Here is a 22,648-nt window from a genome sequence, read left to right on the forward strand (position 1 = left end):
GTCACCTATTGACTTCAGAAATATCATTACACCAGCCAGCTGTGCTGCACGCAGCTCTTCAAATATTGTTTTCTGTCTGCTATAAATAGACCTGTATAAATATGAATTGTGGCCACCTTTGTTCAGTTTCCTTCACACCACAGAAAGCTTCCCCCCCTAAATCTCATCATTCCCACGTGGTCACATATCCACCCACTCACGTTTTCTATACACACACACACGCACGCACACAACACATCGTTCAGAAAACGACCCGATCTGTAACACACAAATGGACGAATACGCTCGCTTATAGGTCATAAATCAGCAGGCTGGATGCCAGTTCAGGCTCGATGTAACATTCAAGGTTTTATTCAGTCTTTACATACAGTACACCAGTCAGAAATATACAGTGAACCTTCAACGAAGGTCCGTCACGTACATTGTAAAATCAGCAGTCAGAAACGACAGGTTCTCCGATCACGGTTACAAGTGTGAGCGTGTTTCAGCGTGTAGTCCATTGTTCATATGTTCAGTCCATGTTTTTTACATCTGGAGATGTCACAGATGACTGCAAAGGTTAAGCTTACAAATGATGATTGCCTAGGGCTACATTTTTTAAACTATATTCTCTATATTCTATATCTGTTATCCTTTAAATATTGATCACCACTAATGGATGCCAAATATTGGCCATGTTTGACATTGCTCCCCCATTCCCCTAAAACACAACAATTCTGGTTTCATCCCTCTCACTGTAACATCGGTTTAAAGACACAGCGTGGTCTGAGCTCATGAAATGCTGGTCTTAATCAGGAGGATGGAAAATAAGGGAGTGGAACTGATGTTCCACTTGTTCTGCACCTCCTTTTTTCCACTAACTGTAACAACCTGAAGCTTTCCAGGTAGTAATATCACATCAATGGCACTGTGACCACTGCTGTAGGTGGTGGCAGCACTGGTTAAATGCCATCCTGCCTGGATCTACCACTCAGTCTAATTAGATGAAGTAATTATAACTGAGAGGTGCATTCCTGAAACCTGAAATGGGTGTTATGCACCTTGTAGGGTGGCAGCACCAGCATCGCCCAGAGTTCAGAGGAGGAAGAGGGAACATTTTTGTTTCACAATAAAATGAAGCTGAACATCTGGTAAAGGAGTTTTTTAACTTTCATTTCCATTTAATTAAACTGAGTAAAAAGCTTTTCATTTGACACAAGTTGTCTAATTTTCAATTTAAATGCAAAAATGATTTTAATGCCTAACTGACGATACTATATTAATCTTGGGCTATGAGTGCACATTGTCCATGCCTAGTTTGAATTTCTTTTCTGTTTTCCATGGCTTTTCAATTTGTACTAAGAAGCCCTTGAGTGAATGAGAGGGGCATTTTTCAAAACTTGCTCAGAGGCCACTACTAGCCCTTAAAATTGGCTACATAATGGGATTAAGTTAATTTAAGGTCTTTCTGGCAGCAGAATAAAGAGTTATGTAGAAGTTCAATGAGCTCTGTGTGAATGAATGAAACAGCTCATTTACAGGCTGCGTTTCCTGAGGAATCAATTTGTTTGCTACTTTTCTGCATTGTAAAGTAAGTGGAGAGTTAGGGAAATGATGTCATCAGGCTGTATGCTTTTGCACACGTGGCCATCTGTTAGTAACAGTCAAGAGAAACGGCTTGATTTTTTTTAAGGAGACCTGCACTGATCTGTGGTACATTTGTGGGCAGTAGTGTGCTGGACATTAGGGAATGTGGCAATGTATCTGAAATCCAACCTCAGTAGCACCAACAGGTAAACAATCAGGCTTGAGGACAATTTTCATTGTTGGGCTTTACAGTACAAGGTTCGATCGAAAATGGAAGGTATGCTGACACGCATACTGTTTTTATAAAAGCAATCTTTTGTGTATTTGTACTAAAAAAAAGACTGGTGTAAAAGATCACCAGTTTTCTTTCCTGAATAGGTTGTCCGTAGGGAGCTTCACTGAGGAGTCAATCATCGAACTCTAAAACGCGGGAAACTGTAGGTCAGTTACACTTTGTGCTGGAGGCTAAACCCTGGAATGTTCTGACATCTAAATGGTGCCAGTCTTTTACCTGTACGTTCATATTCCTGTGTACCCTGTGGTTTTTACAGTACAACATTTGAGCGACTGGCTTACAAAGCTCAACTAATTATAAAGGTATATATCGGTGTGCAAATTTCTTGAACTAGAAGATTTACCGTATGCAGTGGTTTAGCCTTTTGGAAATTCAAATGGCTAAAATGTAATAGGTAGTTTTAACATCACTGAGTTGGTATACTCTGCCTGGCTCTGTAGTGTCTGAAAACTGGGTAAATTATATACACACTTGGCATCGAGACAAAATAGCTTCATTCCATATTTTGGACTTTAAAAAGCCTTTCTTTTAAGATTCTGTTGAAGAAAACATAGAAACATGCTTACTCTAGCAATTACACATGCATTTAAAATAAACAAAATCTTTGAAAATTAATTAAATTTTGCATATCACTTTGGCAAGGGAGGAAATATAACATATTTTCTGCTAGTCTTATATTTCAGAACTCTACCCTTGATTTTACACATATAGTTTTTTTTTGTTCCGTTACATAGAAAAAACATCTTTCTTTTTTTTTTTGATATGTCACTGCACGAAAAGAGCAACAGACAACAAAATGAACCCACACGTCAAAAAGAGAAGCAAATAAAAAAACAAAATAAATAAATTGCATATTTCATTTCACATTGACAAATAGAAAAGCAGACGGTGGAGAGTAGTGGACTGCTGGAAGAACTGAGGCCTGCTTTTACTTTTGGAACGTGATGGACCCACTGACTGGCTGCAAGTCGCTAATGAACTCTGGATAAATGTAAACCGAAGAAAACCAGGACACGTTTATGGCCTTCCACATCCTCACACTGCGTGCATGTTTGTGTTTCTGACCTGAATGAAACCAGACATAACGACAGAATCCAAGAGCTCTAAACTGAGCTCAAACTCCTCTTCCTACTTTTGCATTCGCTTGTTTTTGTAGCGGAATGAGTGTATGTTGAACATGCGTGCACGCCATTCAGTAAAAATAGTCCAGCACTGACCTGTGCTCTGCAGGGATTAGATCAGCGCTGTACTGTGCAGTGACTCTTCAGCCAGAGCTGCATATAGTACAGGACATTGGCTTGGCTTTTAAGCTCAAGGTCAGCATTTAAGCTTTCACTAGAAGTACACGCTCACAGTAAGTGAAGGCCAAGGGGTTGCTCAACCCTTAGGCATTCTGGCATGGCCTGTCAGCACATTTGTCCCTCCTAGTCCACGTAGTAAACTTCGCTGATTTCACCGAGTCCCATCGGCATCCTCAGAAGAGACTAAATCTGGGGATAATCACCTGTAAGAATCACAGAGATTATAAAAGTAAGAGTGAATGTAAAAATAGAGCTGCTGCTTAAGCTCAAAGGCCAACTGCAGATCTAGGGCCATTACTTAGCATCATGTCATATCCAGAGTATTTCCACTATAGCTTCAATATCATTTTGTGGCACTGATTTTTCTTTTTAAAATGATCAGTGATCATTTATATGTACTCTGCATGGTTTTTATGACTTAACATAAAATATAAGTTAAAGGCTGACTGTGTAGAAAATACAAGAAGCCACTGCACTGTAGAGCTCCGTAGGGGTGATCAGTTTGCAAATGCTCACTTGATACTCCTAAATGGCGAAAGCACAGAGTGTTGGTCTGTAACAATTACCTGTAAACTGATTATGGCCTCTGCAACAAGACTTAAACAGACAAATTGTGAGTTTGGCATGAACTGCTATGTTCTTGTGCCCTTGTCTCAGTCACCTGGGCCTCCTCCCCGCAGAGTTACAGGAGGAAATCATGCTGGTGGAACGAAAGTATACCCAACTGTCTCTATATCTGGTTCAGTAGGCACACAGTGTGTTCCCTCCATCTTTTGCATCATAAACTCGTGCATGTCTGTATGTGTCCAGAAATACAATCTTTTTCCCAGCGTGACTTCCTTCAGTCTGCCACTCTTTCACTCGTCTGCAATAATCAAGGTGCAACACTCTCTGTCATCTTTATCTTTTTCTGTTTCTTGCACATCATTCTCTTTTCTCTCACCATGCATGCATGCTGAAATCCAGTCAGGAAAGAAATGCAAAACGAAAGCCACTGAAATTAAAAAAACAAACAACCTACAACTGTCCCTAGAGAGCAACTACGATCAGTTACACAGCTTGATCATTCAAGAAACACCGCATTGTGTAAACATGCCTTTGTCTAATGGCTCATAGGCCTTAATTACCTGAAGCTGCGCAGCTGATTTTTGAAGAAAATCAAGGCTCTATAAAACACATAAAGGTGTAACTGCATTTTAAATTCAGATAAGTAACAAGAAGTGTTATTCTAAAGAGCTGCAAAAGAAGTTTGAAAAAATCAGCTGCACATCCTCAAAGCATTTTTTTATATCAAAGCTCACAAATCTCTCCCCTTCCTACACCGTGCATGTCATTAATCAGGACCTACAGTGACAAATGCTTCAAACTCAACTAAAATGAAAAGAAAAGACAGACAGTTTATACATAAAAAGTACAGCAACAAGATTTCCCAATCAACCCGCCCCATAAAGATAAATAAATCTATTTGGATATACTCTAAATGGATAAATAATATTACCATGACATACTCTATGTAACGTTTCAGCAATAATTAAATATCTCAAGGATGGCACCATCGCTTTCTCAAAAGAAGAAAAATCATTATTCATTGTGATGTGTTTTATGAAATCTGTTTAAAGTTGTAGTAAAGCGATCTCTTCTCAAGCTCTTTCGTTATCTTTCGCTCTTCTCTTTTTGTTTCATCTCTTAGCACACGAAAAAGCTGGAGGGAGTGGAGTTTGTGCTTTAGCAGAGACTGACGCTGTCTGGCCGATCATCCGTTTGTTCATTAGTTCCTCTCAGATGTTTACGCAGCAGGAGAGCAGCGAAGGTCACTGCTGTCGTTCGAAAAACCCCTCGGGTCTGTACAGTGGAGCAGAGCAAGAGTAAGGGATAGGGCAGAGAGGGGGGGGAGTGTTTATTGTACTCACTGTGTTTCTGTTAAAATCAACTTTTGCCAAGAGACTAAACATAAACATCGTCAGTCTTACTCTCTTGGTTTTGGCTTGTAACGGTGTTCCAGCAGAGGCATGACACGCTGTTGGGAGGCAGCGCTTTCTCTCTTGGCGTCGGTCTACCTCAAAATCTCAAGCAGGCAAAGAGAGGAAGCAAAAGAAAAACATTCTGTCTTCCCCCCCCCCTCCTTGGTTCATATGTTTTCCCAAAGCGTGACGTCTCCCTCCTGTTCTCCCTCACTCTCAAACTTGCCTTCATTCCCCAGAGTCTGTCACGGCTTTGACAGTTCTTCCGTTCCTCTTTTTAATAATGTTGCTGCTGCTCATCCTCCCTGTCCCATCCCCTATCCTGCCCCCCCTCCCATTTTTTTTCACTGAGGCTGACACAGTCCAGAAGAAAAGCACCATGGGATGCATCAAACAACCATGTCGCCTTCAAATATCCCCAGAGAACACAAAACAGCCTCTCATCTGTTTTCCTCCCTCTTCCCCTCTTACTCTCATCTCTAGATCAGCCCCGTGAGGATTTAATTCTCCGCATAAGAAACGAGAAGCAGAGAAGGTCGTTAGTTAAAAAAGACAGAAGTATAAAATGGCAGTTGGACTATCTCCTTATGAGATCAGCATGTCTTTATTATGTATGTTTGCAAAACGAAATTTGTTGTCCTCTTTGATGCTCTCTAATTTTCTTCCTTCTCAAGCCTCTGCTGACTTTCAGCGCCGCAGAGCCTGAGGTTTGGTCTTTTTTTTACATTCTGTTTCATTCTGTCATAGAGGAGAGGTCATCTTGTTTGACCTCCACACCATCTTCATTAAATTAAAATCAGAATTCGTTCATTCTCTCTGTTGCACATTCATCCCGCTCCCCCTCTGTTGTCTGTCTTCATCGTCAGACGTAGGCCGATTCGCTGGACTGTGTGCGTCCCAGGTTGGGTGGCTGAGACAGATGCGCCATGTCCTTCTTCCTGATTTCACAGATAGACTTCCTGCGGGCCTGGACGCCCCTGATGGCGGCCTTGATCTTGCGCCAGCCGAGATGATTGAGCTCAGCCAGATTGAGCACAACGCAAATGCCGCTCACGGCAAACATGAAGACCAGGAAAACCGTTTTTTCTGTGGGCCGGGACACGTAGCACTCCACCTCCTTGAGACACGGGTAGCGGTCGCACTCGAAAATCCCAGGCACGCTGAAGCCATAAAGGAAGTACTGGCCCGCTAAGAAGCCAATCTCTAGGGCGTTTCTGAACACCACCTGAATGATGTAAAAGCGGGAGATCCCTTCTTGACGGCGAACCTTGGAGCTCTTCCCGTGCGTGAGGCCCCGTGGGGCATTGGGGATCTCCTTCACCTCCAGACAGTCAGGTTCTTCCTTCCCTCCTCCACTATCCCCTCCGTGCTGAACTAGAATTCCATTTATGTTGCGGAGCTTCCGAGCCCCATCCCTTCCGCCGTAGTCCCTCTCCATTATTGGATAGAGAAAAGAGTAGCGCCGGTCTCTCTGCTTGGCTGACTGATGGACAGAGTAGGTGATAAAGCAGAGGCTGGGTGTGCACACCAGTATGATCTGGAAGACCCAGTAGCGGATGTGGGAAATGGGGAAGGCTTTGTCATAGCAAGCTTGGTTGCAGCCCGGCTGTAAAGTATTACAGATGAACATGGTCTGCTCATCCTCGTACACCGTCTCTCCGACGATGGCCACAATCAGAATACGGAAGATGACAACGACAGTCAGCAAGATCCTAAAAGACAAACAACACAGAGATAAATGGGGTTAATACAATATTTTCTTTTGGAGAATGCACTGAATAACAATACTGTGCATTTCATCTCACCATCTCACCTGGGTGTTATTTTTGACTCTGAGCTTGGTTTTATCCCACATACTAAACATGTAACCAAAACTGGATTTTATCATCTAAAAAATATAGCCAGAGTCCGCCCTATTCTCTCTCGGGCCAACACGGAGATGCTGATGCATGCTTTTATTACCAGTCGCATTGATTACTGTAATGCCCTGCTCTCTGGTCTTCCTAAGAAGAATATTTCAACTTTACAACTTTTGCAAAACTCGGCAGCTCGTGTGCTGACGAAGACCAGAGGGCGGGCCCACATTACACCGGTTTTAGAATCGCTGCACTGGCTCCCCGTGTGTTTCAGGATCAACTTTAAAGTTCTTTTATTGGTTTTTAAATGTCTTAATGGTCTTGGGCCTTCTTATCTCTCAGATCTGCTTTTACCATACGAACCCTCGCGGACCCTGAGGTCCTCTGGTACTGGCCTTTTAATTGTCCCTAAAGTCAGGACACATACTCACGGAGAGGCAGCTTTTCAGTGGTATGGTCCTCGTCTGTGGAACAGCCTGCCGGAGGAGCTCAGGGCCGCAGAGAACGTACATGTTTTTCAGAACAGGCTCAAGACCCACCTTTTTAATTTAGCTTTTACTTAACATTTATTTATTTTATGCTTATTTATTCTATCCTGTTATTCTATTATTAATTTAGACTTTACCTAATATTTATTGATTTTATTCTTATTCATTTTTTAATCTTCTTACTCTATTTATATTTATATTGTATCCTGTTCTTATTTATTTTATCATTTTACCCTGTATATATCCTATTGCGTCATATCTCCAGTGTTTCCTCAGAGGGCGCTCTCTGCACCGGGGCTGTGATCGACCATGGCTGCTGGGTCTCTGGGGGTCCTCTCAGCCTGGCTGGGGGGCTCCTTGGCCTCCCTCCTGCTGTGTGCCCAGCCTGGAGGCTGCGGTCTGTGACCGGTTCCTGGCGCAGACGGCTCCCTGTTATAGTGTTTCCTCACTTGGCTCATGCGAGCCCAGCCCAATTTTTACTCTTTAAGTGTGCGCATGTGTGTATGTGTGTGTGGGTGGTGGGGGGGGGGGATATATGTGTATTCACATCATTTATGTTAATGAGAGTGTGGGGAGTGAGTTGGAGGGTGGGGTGGGCTGCTTTTAACTATGTAAAGCACTTTGTGCTACATTTTTTTTGTATGAAAAGTGCTTTATAAATAAAGATTGATTGATTGATTGATTGATTGATTGATTGATTGAGTTGTGTTCATCTACAAGAAAACGTCCCTATCAGAAAGGTGATAGAGGTGATGAGGGGATGAGATGTCCTCTCCCTAAAATACATCAGCATCTCTAGCTGGGTTATGGTAACCTCATTCCCTCCACCAGAAGTTATTTGTTTAATGAAATTATGTCCAGTCCTTTGAACAAAATGCTAGCAGGAAGTCAAAGTAACATTAGAGAGAAAACAGATGGCAGCTCACAGAGCTATTGTGACTGACTGGTACCATCATGTTTCTCTTTACTCGCATGTTAGGTGCATGGATACATTTTGCTGTACCATTTAACCCCGATATGAGCAAACTGATAAGAAGAATGTAGCTACATTTATTTTCTGGTCTTAACTAAGGGTTAGCTATCAGGGCTCTCTACTATAGAACCAGCTCCCAGTTTGGATTTGGACTTCCTTTATGATAAATCTTCCCATACTGCTTCTCTTGGTGATTGAACAATTCAATCAACTCTTTCCACTCCCTTGTGTTTATACACCAGTGTTATATTTCATCGTTAGTTATGGAAAAAACTCTTTCTCCCATAGCGTGTCTTTTGTCATATCTTCCTCCGCTCAACCTGAACCAGTCGTGGCAGATGGCTGCCCCTCCTCTGAGGTTTCTTCCCCTTAAAAGGGAGTTTTTCCTTCTCACTCTCACCAAGTGCTTTCTCATAGGAGTTGTATGATTATTGGGGTTACCTTCCAATATTGTAGGGCCTTTGCCTAAAAAGTATAAACTGCCTTAAGAGGACTGTTAGTGTGAATTGGTGATATATAAATATGACTGAATTGAACTGAAGGGTTCCGAACTGTCAATGGCTGACTCATTATTAGGAAAACAAAGCTATAAAGACCAAAGGGCAATAGAAATGACCTTATTAAGGCTACAAAGTTAAGCAAGGTGACTTGACGCTGAAATCAAAGCACGGGCTTTAAGGACGAAAGCCGAAAAGAAAAGGGAAAACCTGTATTAACGAGAGAGAGAGAGAGAGAGAGAGAGAGAGAGAGAGGCATTGTGTCACTGTTAAGTCACTGTTCCCCCGGATAAGAACCAGAGAAGAAGAGTGCTCCAAATGTCATTTATCAGCCAGAGTAAACACTCCAGAAGAAAAACATTTATGTGCAGAGCATTGCTAACGCTACTCGTCAGTCCTCATAAGTCAACCTGCTACCTGTATCTTACAAACAGAGTATGTGTGTTTTGTGAAGAGGGGAAGCAGCGATGACATATCCACATCTAAATTTAGTCTCTCTTTTCTTTGCATCTTTAGGCCCAGCTAGCATAGCAACCACAGTTTAGACTCACTTAAGTTGGAAATGTGATTAATCTTGGTAATATCCAAGCACCATCTCTGTGTTGTTGGCTTTCTTGTTAACAATACACCCTCTTTCCTTTTAGTTCCATAGCAACAGGTGAGAAGGAGGTGAGCTTTGTTTGCAGATTTGGTGCTATTCCTGTGTGTGGTGTGGTGAGACAGAGATTATTGCTCCTGAAATGGGTTCACATCAACTCAGCCTCGGTGTAGGTGTGCCTCGTTATTCGCGTCTATCCGGGCATTTGCTTGCATGTGATGACTTGGCATATCTGTACACTTTGTGAGTCTGTGTGCCTCCATTATGTTAGACACACATATTAGGTAAACTGGATTCTTATATTCCTCTCTACTTTCTTTCTTGCCAACATCTTTTTCTTTGTTCTGTTCTTACTTTAGGCATCCTTCATTTATTTTTCAGATCTTAGACCGAGCAAGCACTTTAGATAGCAAGCTTTTTGCACGCTCCATGAGCCGATGGCTGTCTGGCACTGTATTCTGCGACCATACTTGTCTAAAACAAGATTGTGCACCGCAGACAGGCTCAGCAATATTGTTAGTGTGTTGATCGATTGTTGCATTACTGTTCAATCCCTTAAATACGAGGTTTGAATTCTGTGTAAGATGTGCTCTCACCAATCACCAATGTTTAGATAAATGAAAGTGTCATAAATAAGAATCGCTGTCGTTGCTTCACATGAACCCAGAGGACACGCCATTCACTGGCTCATCAAAACCTGACCTCATTACATTTATCATGGACTTATGGGTTTTGTGCATGTGCGAGTCATTAGATTTTGACATATAAAAATAGCCATGGAGTTAGTGCTAACAGGCATTACAGTATGATGAATGAAGAGAAGCTCATTCTTGAAAAAGAGCTTCACAACAGACAGTTGGAGTGTTTTGGGTGTAATTTAGACAGCAGTAGTGAATGATACACTTCCCAATTTTACATGTTAGTGTTATTTTTGCAGTTGTGTTTGCATTCATTTAAATATGTTGGTAATATTGCATATATTACATAATGCAAGCCACTAAAAAGGGGGCAAGACTTGAGGCTCCTAGGTGCTGCTCCTTGATCAGAAGAATCCTTTTTTAAGCCTAAAACATTATGTATATATACTTTAACAGGTGTCTGACACAAGGAGCTATACCTGTTTGCTCTGTTTGGTCTCATCTCTGATACTGACAGTCACCAAACTGGATTTCTCCACTGTGTTGTGTTTGGAGCATTTTCATAGAATTGCCTGACAAATAATGGGGCTTCCTGTGTGGTAGCCCCATTACTTCATTTTGCAAGTAAAATTTTAGTATTTTTTTATTAGCCTGCACTAATTACCAGATTTGTGTCTGCTTCTGGCAGCCTTACACCTTAAGAATGCAGCTTACTAGTACTTGCTTAGCACTCAACTCTCTTGTCCGATTATTATCCCAGAATGCATCCAAAACCATCAGATGATGCGATGGTGGCTATATACATCTTTTAGACACAGCCAGTGTTACTATAATACATCACTATTTGTTCATTGCTGATCCATTTATCAAATCAGTTTCTGTTTAACAGTAAAATCTAACTTTTGTGAAACAAAACAGTTTCAGCATTTCATCAACTCAGTATGTAAAAGGTAAAGTACAAAGCTTTCTCAGATTTATCATATCAATTAGAGGATTTGTTTATCTGGACACTGTTGGGAGTGGACTGTGAATCCAGGGGGAGACCCATGGTGCTGCACCTGAGACCCTGCCAGATAATCATTAGATGGCATTTGGCTGTGTGAACGGTAATCTACCAATCGCACAGTGGCTTCGCCAGTCTTGCGTGGCGCAGATGTGGAGTTGAAGGGCAGAGTTAATCCTTTCCAGAGTCCAGCGGCATGCAGCTCACATGTAACTCCTATCAAAACGACAGGTCACCAGTGATGGCTTCCAAAATGAAAAGGGGAAAGGAATAGATGCAAAAAAAAACCCCAAAAATAATAAGCGCTTCCATTAAGGAGCTTAGTAAGCAGGGAATTCACAATACAATGGTGGAGAGTGTATAGCAGTAATTGTGCGCACACAAACACACATATACTGTAGCAGAGGAACGTCCAAACGGGGACGGGAAACTGTTGAGTGAGCGCTAACAGAAGACATCAGCTTTCTGTTGAAGATGAATGAGTTCCAGACAGGGATAAAAGATTATAAAGTCACCAAAAACGCAGTGGCTCAGACATCTTCAACTTAAATTAAAAGAGGTATGTGCCAGTAGTGTGACGGCGTGCGAGAGATAGAGAGGGGTTAGTAAAGAAAACCAGCAATGGAGGAAAATCTCATCGTAGAGAATGAATTATATAATAGCTTCCACACGCAAACCCAGTTCTGTAATCTGTGGCTGGGCCAAGGGAGGATTCTTCCATTAGGGGTCTTTTTGTTAATGCCATCGAATAGCTTTAGATTATCGTACCGCACAGAGCAAACCCCACCTGTTTTTTTCCCTCTCCTTTTCAGAGCATTATTCTTTCTTTTCTTGGTTTTATTCACTCTTCATGCAGCTTTGGGCCCCCATTTATCTCCCTTGCACCACAACAGCAGTCGTCGGCCCCCATGAGGAATAATCCGGAATAATCTTAAAATTGTGTCTGTAGTTTTCTATGTAAAGCCTTGATTCACAAGTGATTCCCACAAAAAAAATAAAAATGAAATTCCACAGAGTAAACTTCCTTCTTATCTCATGTGGAGAAATGTGCAGATTCACATTAACATGCACAATTAAAATGAAGCAAAGATTTTTACAAAAAAGTTGAAATCAGCTTCATTTACATGATTTTTGTGTTGCTTTATCACTGAGTGCCTAGCCAGTGAGCATATTTATACACCGGGTAATTTATAAATATGCTTGAACGATATTACAGACACGTTTCTCAGCACACTCACACCCTCGGTTCCCAGCAGACAGTGTTTGTTGTTCCTTTTGACTAATTTATTGGTGATTATGCAAAAACATTACACCAACTCCAAAACGCCTCCTCTCCTCCAGCAACTGCGAGTCCCTGACCCGCCATCTTTTTTTTTTGTCTTTCTCATTATCTGACAATAGAGCTCTAGCAATAAAGGGGTGGTTGTATGTTTTGAAAGCTCTCATTACGGGCATGCAGTTAATTGTAAAAAAAATTGATGTAATGTACAATAGCATGAAAAAAATTATAGCTCTGGCATGTGACTGGAGAAATCTTGTTCCATCTGTTTCTCCATATGTATGCAGACATACATGGACACAAACACACGCAATGCTGCTGCTGCTGCTGCCCTGGTAATCAACACTATTCAACTTTCAGAGAAATTAAAGTGCAATTCACAGTGCAGCCTCCGTGGTATTAGAAATGAAATCTTTAATCTATCTTTAATGTCAGTCTTTTCCAATTAAACTTTCCTCAAAAATGATAGAAATCGAGGTGATGTGGGAGTTGTTTCTCATTATGCGCTGGAGCTGAGTTTCAGATAATAATGAGGCATAGCAGATGAACAAATGTACATCTCTGTGTTATGATGTTTGTGGAAAGGCATTTTTGAGTGTGCTGTGTTAGACAGGGAGAAAGGTTGAGATGTTAATATGGTGGAAAAACATCACAAAATTCATTAACTGTGGATGAATGCGATCATGAGATAGCTGAGGCTCTCTTAAGCTCATATTGAGGCGGATATTGAGGAAGAGGAGGGGAAGGACAGAAAATAAGTGGCTCGAGGGATCAATAAGGAACACAGGATTGTAGATTGGAAGATGTGGCAGTGGAGATAAAAAAAAAAGAAGAAGAAGAAGAAGAAGAGGGATGAGGGATGAGGAAGCGCAGCAGTGGTTCCTTTACCCATAAACCCAGCAAACACACACACACACCCCTATCTTCCCTCTCTCCCTTCAATCTCCCCTCTACTCAACTTCCCTCTGCTAGTTACCACGGCAACAGGCAAGGGGCAGAAAATGAAGGGAGATGAAGAGAAAGAAGTGTGCAGACTAGAAGCTAAGTCAACTAAAGAACAGCGTGTTTCAGCCGAGCAGGGGGGCACATTTGTCGCACCAGTCAGAGCGGAGCTTCGGTGCCTCAAAGGGCTCGATGCAAGTTCACTTTATGCAAAAAGCCCAAAGAAGAGTTCACTGAAAGAGTAAATTATGCCAGCAAGGCACAGCAAATTATCCAATGTTGAGGTTGTTTAGAAGTAATTCAGATTTTCAAATCCAGAATATACTGGCCCTGCTTTTAAGTGTTTGTGTGTGGGGGTGGGAAAGGGGGGCTCGGGCTCCACAGTTATTGCATTTTAAGGTGAGAAGATAAAGGAAGTTTTAGAGATAAGATACAGTAACTATTTTAAAATATGGATACATAGTCTCGACTTTTAATGCTACAGTTTCAGTTTATGAAATCCCCAGTAATATTAAGTCAAAGAGAAAGCTCTGAGCTCTGTCTCTGCAGGCTGAGGAGTCCATCAGCTGCTTCGGGTTGTGATGTAAGGCTCATTGATACGGCTAACCTGCTAATCTTTTTCAGACTTTCACCTTTGGTCTCCTTCGATACCTGTTGGGTGCTTAGCTCGGCTTTTGTTTGCACGTCACACCACTACCTCCACTGTCAACCCCGCATCGCTGCTGCCACTAAGTTTCTATTAGTTACATCCCCAACCCGCTTGTTTCTTTTTGTTATCCATTAGTTTTTGTCCCTCACAAACTGACCAGGCAGTTCCATCTTGTGTCATCTGTTTCACCTCAGATCTGTCCCTCACTGACCCTGATAATCGATCTGAATTGCTTTTTGACTTCAAATGGAGAGCAGTGGAACAAGGTTATCTTCTTGCTGTGCCTCCACTATAAATTAAATTTCCTGACATGAGCGGTTCTAGAGGAGCTGGATGGTTGCGTTCTTTGGAACTGTCTTTCAAAATGCCTTTCAAGTGTCACATTTGATAGAGAGCAACTGAAAATGACCTCATCCATTATCACAATGGAAAAACTAACTAGAGACGGGAAATAAAAAGATGACTCTGTTTGGTTCTGCTATATGCTGGCTAGATTGCATAACTGTCATAAAATAATATACATTGACAGCTAGCTGTTAGCATGCTAAAAGAAGACAATGCTGAACCTGCATCATGACTGCTTTAGTACATATTTCAGGATGTCAGTGGGACAGTTTGAGCTCTTGTTGGCAGAGCTGGGTCCACATCTGAGGAGTCAGAGGAATCATTTCAGAGACCTGTTTGCCCCAGAGCAGAGTCTTATCTCAGTGTCTGAGGTAAAATCGTATTATTTTGCTTTTTGTGTTTTCAGTTCCGACACATATTTTGAGCTAAGAGTGCACTTGTTGCAAAATGCAGTGGCTTGATTTGCCATATCGGATCAGAAATGGGCTTGGTTCAAAAAATAAATGCCGCAAATTCAAATTTAGGTGCTTGGTGTGAACACTAGCATCAGGAATAGGTGCAATACTTCCAGGATGTTACACGTCCAGTGTGTAAAGGCCTTGAGGGTTGAGTTTTTAATAAACTTAGGCATTAAGGTCTGCCATAGAGGTGGAAAAAGGACAAGTTTAACAATCAGGGAGCCCTCCATACACTGCTGTTTTGGGGTTTTGTAGTGTAGTCAGTGAACATCCTGCTGATTTCCTGTTCCACACACCAGCTATAGTTTATACAACCACATATATTTTTAAAAGCTAACAAAAAAGCTGTGTTGTTGTCTGACAATAACCAGTGATTCTGGTTTGCATTTCAGTCAATGTTTTGCCTTTTCTACATGAACTGTTTACCTAGAGATTAGTCATTTTAATATTGCTGTATTTTGAATTACATTTTTTTACTAAAGACTCATAATCCTAAAATTAATCTCTATACTGATTTCATAGTTGGGCAGACAGTGATTCATCTTTTCTGAAGCATTAAAATATTGGTGTCTGGGACACTGAGAGCCTGAGGGCTGTGGTGTACACCGTGAGTTTTTAAAAGCTTAGCTTAAAGGCGGGCTGTAGATGAGTGCTAATAAAAAGCTGTAGAGGGGTAGAATAAGAACTGAGTAGTTTTTGGGAGCCATGGCGCTTCAGAAAAAGAAGGGACACAGTACTGCAGCATGTTGAAAGGACAAGTGCCTCAGCTGAGGCAGTTAAGGCTTGGACCCAGAAAAAAGTACTTTTCAGAGGGTCACAAAAAAGTCATGTAGGTCACTTTGGAGACAGTTATTAGGTATATAAACTCTTAATGATGTTCAGCAATACAACAGACAAAATATTGCTGATTTTTTTTCTTGCACCCCATCGCCACCCTTTATCCTGCTTCTCTTTCTGCTTTTTCTCTGAAAGGTTCAACTCTTTATCTCTCCTGTGTGTCTTAAGTAAACCAGTTGTTAACCCAAATCCAACCAACAGCGCGGACAGATTTAATCCTGTCACATCAAATATGGATGGACACTTGTCACACACTCTCTCTCACAGTCTGTCTGTTCCTTTGCCAAGGTTTATCAATAGCTCGTAGTTCACAGCAGGTCATCTGGCACCAGGTTGGATCCAGCCTCATACAGGAACCCTGAGACCCACACTCTCACACACACACACCCAGGGGGATGTTCCGGTGCTTCAGGCCAGCGACAGAAGGAGTGAGGGGGCTGCCCTCTCCCCTGCTGACAGACCTTTATCCTGCATGGCCACCCACCTCACCACATACACACACACACACACACACACATAATCACATGCACAGACACTCTAAACGAACTAAACTAAAATACGGAGACCTGTAACACCAGCGATTGCACTGAGCACCAATTCTGTCAGGACACCTTTCCATGCACATGTGCGTGCATACACACACACATTTAATCAGATACACGCAGTCTTCCAGCTGTTACAGGGCATCACAAAGCCGATTGTGACTGACATTGCTGAGTCCGCCATCTCAGGAGAAGATGAATTTCTAATACAGAGACCAGTGAAAATAGTTACCGGACCTTTGCTCTCGAGTAAGATGGGATCGGGGCTCCGTAGCTGTTTACTAACAGTTTGCGGTTCTCTAACATGGCAAACCTGACTATTCACCTTTGCTGCTTGCTAAATTGATTTTCTCGTCTTTCTTGATATCTGGCAAGACATGAGTTGTGGACGGAAGCCAGGGTACCTAGAGAGAACCCACACTAACACGGGAAGAACATGCAAACTGCAGATAGAAAGAGCAAGATGTTTATTTTGTTTTTATTTAGCTTTTTCATTTAGGAATACAATATAAACCTGGGCATGTTTAGTGCATGGCTGCCTTAAAAATGGCAACAGACAACTTTCTCCATCTTTCATATACAGTCTATGGTTTTATCCTGCTTTTCAGAGGTGTGATCACAAACTGCCTGTAGTAAATACATGTTTTCTTAGTCTTTCATTTAAATAGAAATAACTGAGTGATAATTGCCTAAAGTAAACTATTTCTTTTCATTCCCTGCTAAGCTCTCCCTTTAAGATTTCACATGCTATTTATTGTCAGAAAGCTTGAAGTGAAAAGCTTCTATCGAAACCATGTGACGTGATATGAATGGAGCCTCGATAAATGCCACACAGATGCCTGTTGGGAGACACAGCTTTCTCCAGTAAATTGCAGCCGGCATCACAAGTCTTTTCTGCTGTCATTCTACAAGTTGTGAAGTCTAAATTTATCTGTATTCACCTCACAACACTGTCTACCAAGTATCTCTTTTTTTTTATAATTAGCTACGAGAGTGGTGCAAATGCAACCTACTGCTGACCTACCTCCCTGCAGCTCTGCCTCACCGCTTAATTGAAGAATCTGCAAATGCACTGTTCCAAAAAATAGTTATGTCAAAGTATCTTACTGTATATTTTACAGTTTTGTACTGTCCTTCTAGAATATCATGAAATTTACATAAGTAGACTGTGATTTTATATGTCAAAGGTAAAATAACATAACATCACTGTACATATCGTAAAACACAATTTACTTGTTTTTTAAATATATATTTTTTGTATATTAGCTGTGCTAATTATATATTTTAAAAAGTAAATGTAGAGGTAGGAATTGCAATTAATATAAATCTCAAAGTATTCACAACATTCCTGAACAGAAATAGGCCTCTGCACATGGGGTGAGGGTGTGGCCATGAAAACAATGTGACATGACATTGGATGTTGGGACACATAATAACATGACGCTAAGCATCGGCTAATGAATGTGAACTAACAACCACAAGGTCGCGGGTATGGCTGTACTGTAGGAAAAAATCCTAATTTACAAGTATTTTACTGTGCGTTTTACAGTTTTGTTCTGTTCTTCTAGAATATCCTTAAAGTTACGTAAATAGACTTTGACTTCACATTTCAAATGTAAATGAACGTTAAATCACTGTAATGTAATAAAACATAATTGTCATGATTATTAAATGTATCTGTCTGTACATATGCATATTTAGATTGTTAAAACACATTCACAAATGTATCATGATTTCACAAATATCTGTCCGTTATTTGAAAGATCGAACTGTTGAATTCAAATGTAATGCTATGGAAAAGTATATAACATGATTCCTATAAGCTTGTGTTACATCACACAAGTATTATTATCATTGCTATTTAGGGTGATCGTGGCTCAAGAGTTGGCAGTTCGTCTTGTGATCAGAAGGTTGCTGATTCGAGCCCTGGCTCGGACATTCTCAGTATTGTGTCCGTGGACAAGACTCTCCACCTACTGGTGATGGCCAGAGGGGATGATGGTGCGATATGGCAGCCTCCCCTCTGTCAGTCTGTCCCAGGGCATGCAATCCATTATTATTTAAACCAACTATTAACTGTATATTTCTGTACATTTACGTATTATGATTCATATTGCCATATTAATTGACCTTGTTTATAGGTAATTTCATTATTTGATCACGTTAAAATGTTCCTAATTTAATGTCTAAAAGCACTTGGAAAAGGCAGAATCCCATGTAAAATTAGCGCAACAAACTCTATTTTCATTACTGAAAATGACTGTATTTTCATGAGAAAGTTATTTTCTGTTATTTTACTGTAGTATTTTGGCGCCCCAGCTGCTGGAATATTACCGTTTTCTTAAGATTTGTTTTTTTTTTCCTATTTATAGATAATTTCATTGTTTAATCACATTAACATCTTCTTAATTTAATGTTTAAAATCACTTGAAAAGGCAAGATCCCATGTAAAATTAGCGCAACAAACTGAATCGTCATTACTGGAAATAACCATATTTTTATGAGGAAGTTATTTTCTGTTATTTTACAGTAGTATTTTGGCGCCCCAGCTGCTGGAATATTACCGTTTTTTAAGATGTTTTTTGTAACGGTGTGGGATCGTGTTTCGTGGAGTGAGTGTGTGTGTCGAGGTGTGAATGCATTGCCACGATTTTGCTACTACTTATAAGACTGACAAACAATGATTTTGGTCTTTGTGGCCTGTTGGACAGCAAACCTTAAAACTTATCTTTGACCTACAAACAGTCAAAACTACATCACACACACATGAAAATCAAGGTCAAAACACATAACCAAATTAAATGAAAGCAGTATAAATACATAAGCAAATTAATGAATTAACTTTTACGTTTTCATACATTTTTCCATTTGCCAAAGAAAAAAGTACTGTAAGGTGTTAAATTTAGACAACGCACACTAGCTTGCTGGGTTTTTTCTCAAAGGCATTTCCATCTGCAGTACTTTACAGTATTCATAGAACACTACAGTAATTTACAAAAATATCCAGCATAGTGGTGTGACTACAGTTTTGTATGGTGTTGTATCACTAATGGGGATTAGATTAGTATACTGTTTTCCTGCCGATGCTCAGGTAGCTCTACCTTGGCAACAGACCATGTGATAGAGTTCAATGGGAGAACACGACATTAAAAATAGACTTTCTAAAATTGACTCACTGATCATTCACTCTGTATCAATGGTGAGACTGAAAAAAGTGAAAGGAGTGAAATGAGTCACCATGGCAACAGAGCAGCCAGTGGGAGCGTTGGTTTTGGGGGGTAGGTTGTAAGGTCGTGATGGAGGAGTGAGGCACGAGCAGGAGAAAGAGCAGCAGGACAGAGGAAGCAAGCGATTGCGTGGGCAGGAGACGAGGGATGGAGCGGGGGTGGGGGTGGGGGTCAGTGGAGGGAAATAGAGAAAGACAGAGAGAGAGAGAGCGAGAGAGAGAAATGATGGCCGTAATCCGGATTAAATCAGTGGGTTTTGGACAATCCCGAGCTAAGACCGTCCGTGCCAACTCCCCACCCACCGTGGCAATCCCGTGCCAAGCCCCAGCCCAAATCAGCCTCTTTGGCACATGCAGGGAGCCTCCATGACACACAAGCAGACAGCACATGGCCATGCAGGGAACATCCCAAACCCACTCACACAAAACACACTCCAGAAAAAAAATATTACTAATACCTATTTTTATACAGTGTTTCTACAATCATGCAATCATGCAAATCAATGACAAATATGAATGACTGAAAGACACATGACATAAAATTTTTTAAATGATCTTAAATCCTGGGTTTTATATAGATGTAAAAGATCAACATAAAGTATGAGAATAAAAGCTGCCACTGTAGCTGGTTTAAAGACACGAGCGTGTGCTTGCTTCGGTTTTTACCACAATTTTAATGATATTCCAGTACAGAAGCTCAGAGATATACAGATATACAGAGGGACATGTTGGAACATTTTGAAAAACTGAGAGTTTGTGTAAAAAATTTAGCAAAAGTCGATGAGATAGAAACAAGTAACTATGAGATGATGTTGCGGCAGCAAGCAAAGGGACCATTGCAGTGTATACTGGGGCCTTAACACGGAGAGACAGACAACCATTCACACTATGGCCAATCACTAATTAACCTAACTGCACTTATTTGGACTGTGGACAGAAGGCAGAGTACCTAGAGAGAACCCACACTAACACGGGAAGAACATGCAAACTGCAGATAGAAAGAGCAAGATATTTATTTTGTTTTTATTTAGCTTTTTCATTTAGGAATAAAATATAAACCTGGACGTGTTTAGTGCATGGCTGCCTTAAAAATGGCAACAGACAACTTTCTCCATCTTTCATATACAGTCTATGGTTTTATCCTGCTTTTCAGAGGTGTGATCACAAACTGCCTGTAGTAAATACATGTTTTCTTAGTCTTTCATTAAATAGAAATAACTGAGTGATAATTGCCTAGAGTTAACTATTTCTTTCATTCCCTGCTAAGCTCTCCCATTAAGAATTCACATGCTATTTATTGTCAGAAAGCTTGAAGTGAAAAGCTTCTATCGAAACCATGTGACGTGATATGAATGGAGCCTCGATAAATGCCACACAGATGCCTGTTGGGAGACACAGCTTTCTCCGGTAAATTGCAGCCAACATCACAAATCCTTTCTGCTGTCATTCTACAAGTTGTGAAGTCTAAATTTATCTGTATTCACCTCACAACACTGTCTACCAAGTATCTCTTTTTTCATAATTAGCTACGAGAGTGGTGCAAATGCAACCTACTGCTGAGAATAAAGCGCGCTCCCTGCAGCTCTGCCTCACCGCTTAATTGAAGAATCTGCAAATGGGATCGTGCTTCGTGGAGTGTGTGTGTGTGCCGAGGTGTGAATGCATTGTCACCCCCTATCTGCTTGCTGATATGATCAGCTGCAGACATGGGGACTGCGACAGTTTTGGCAGCATGCACGTTCGTGTGAGAAAGCGTGTCTATGTGTATGCTCCTGCCCCTGAGTGATGAGTAAATATAGTAACCGCACTGCAAGCTTACGCACATGTTCGTATATTTGGATGACCATCTGGTTATGAGTGCGCACATGTGTGTGAAGGGGCATTTGTGTGAGAAGGCAGTGAATCAGATGGTGCAGCATGTTAGTCCTGGCAGAGATTGTGTGTGTCTTAGCAAGGTGTAAGGTGTGTGCACTTTTGCTATTTGTTTATTCGTGTTGAGTCAGTTGCACTGTGCAGTCACTGATACTGCCTCTGAGGAATAGTCATCACAAACACGCACACTATAAACAGCAGAAACAGATGGATCGACCACAAACCAAGTGGTCCTAAAAGTAATCCAAGTGAAGTGTTAAGATGCAGCCGAAGATGGGAGTTGCTTTGTGGGGTGCAAGGGGGATAAATCAGTGTCAGAAGAATATCCTTTTCATCTTCAAAAAGCGAGATGGGATGAGATAACAGGATACATGATGATGTGTAGAGGAGTGGTTTTATCTGATCAACAGACAAACATGATGATCAATCAAATAAAATGGAGCGTCTTTACAAAGCCTGCATAGTAATGCTCTTAGTCATGTCTCACAAAAGCATATTGTATAAATAAGACAATAATCTCACAGTAATCTCACAATAAAAACACCAAGCTCACAAAAATAGACCCAAGTGAGAGAACATCAAAAGCTGACGCTCTGCCTTGTTCCAAACAAAGATCAAAGATAGATATTTGTTGTAATTTTAGCCCTCGTATTTTATGTAAGTTGCTTTTTTTCCCCTCTTCCTAGCCTTTTTATAGCACTGAAAACAGCCAGGCAAGGATGAGTTTTAATGACATTTCATTATCATTAAATCACAGATTCACTGTGTTTTGTAAGCACTGCGTGCACCATACACTTACAGATATTCTGGGTGGCCCTACATGGGAATTTGTTCCACTGTAATCAAATGTTTAAATATTTCAAACACAACTGTCTCCCTTGGTAACAGCTGTGTTTACATGCATAGGAGTGCATTAAATACAATCATGTGAAGAAGTAAGAGTTCACAGGACTTTTATGTCCAGTCCTGGACAATGTTAAGTACAACCTTACTGTTTCCACAGGAATTAAGAGCAGAGGTAGCAGCCAAGTGCTGCTAATCAAATGCATTTGATTTACGGATAATTAGAAAGTGTGACCACTGCTGTAAAAGCAGAAGTCTTGGCAGTTTGCTGGTCTGGAGCATTCAGGTATGTGTTAACACAATGCCGCAACCTCCCCAGGATTGGACGTGGCAGCAAATTCACTCCGAGGTCGGACCGAGTATTGCTTAGAGAAAATGCAAAAAAATGCAAAAGCTACATCTCAGACTCTAGTGGCCGCAGTTAACATGTTAAATGTTAAAGTTCATGACAGAACAATTAGAAAAAGACTGAACAAGTG

The 22,648-nt window shown here is 41.0% G+C and overlaps 1 protein-coding gene across 1 annotated transcript in view; it reads right to left on the minus strand.

Moving 5' to 3' along the window:
- Positions 1 to 328: 328 nt before the first annotated feature.
- gjd1b (gap junction protein delta 1b) overlaps positions 329 to 22,648 on the minus strand; it is a 36,269-nt gene continuing 13,949 nt past the window's right edge. Inside the window, exon 2 of the mRNA XM_076892172.1 lies at positions 329 to 6,835. Coding sequence (XP_076748287.1) covers positions 5,986 to 6,835 — 850 coding nt within the window. The 3' untranslated portion in view covers positions 329 to 5,985. The remainder of the gene's footprint in view (positions 6,836 to 22,648) is intronic.

This window comes from Maylandia zebra, linkage group LG14, assembly GCF_041146795.1.
Source record: "Maylandia zebra isolate NMK-2024a linkage group LG14, Mzebra_GT3a, whole genome shotgun sequence".
NCBI lineage: Eukaryota > Metazoa > Chordata > Actinopteri > Cichliformes > Cichlidae > Maylandia > Maylandia zebra.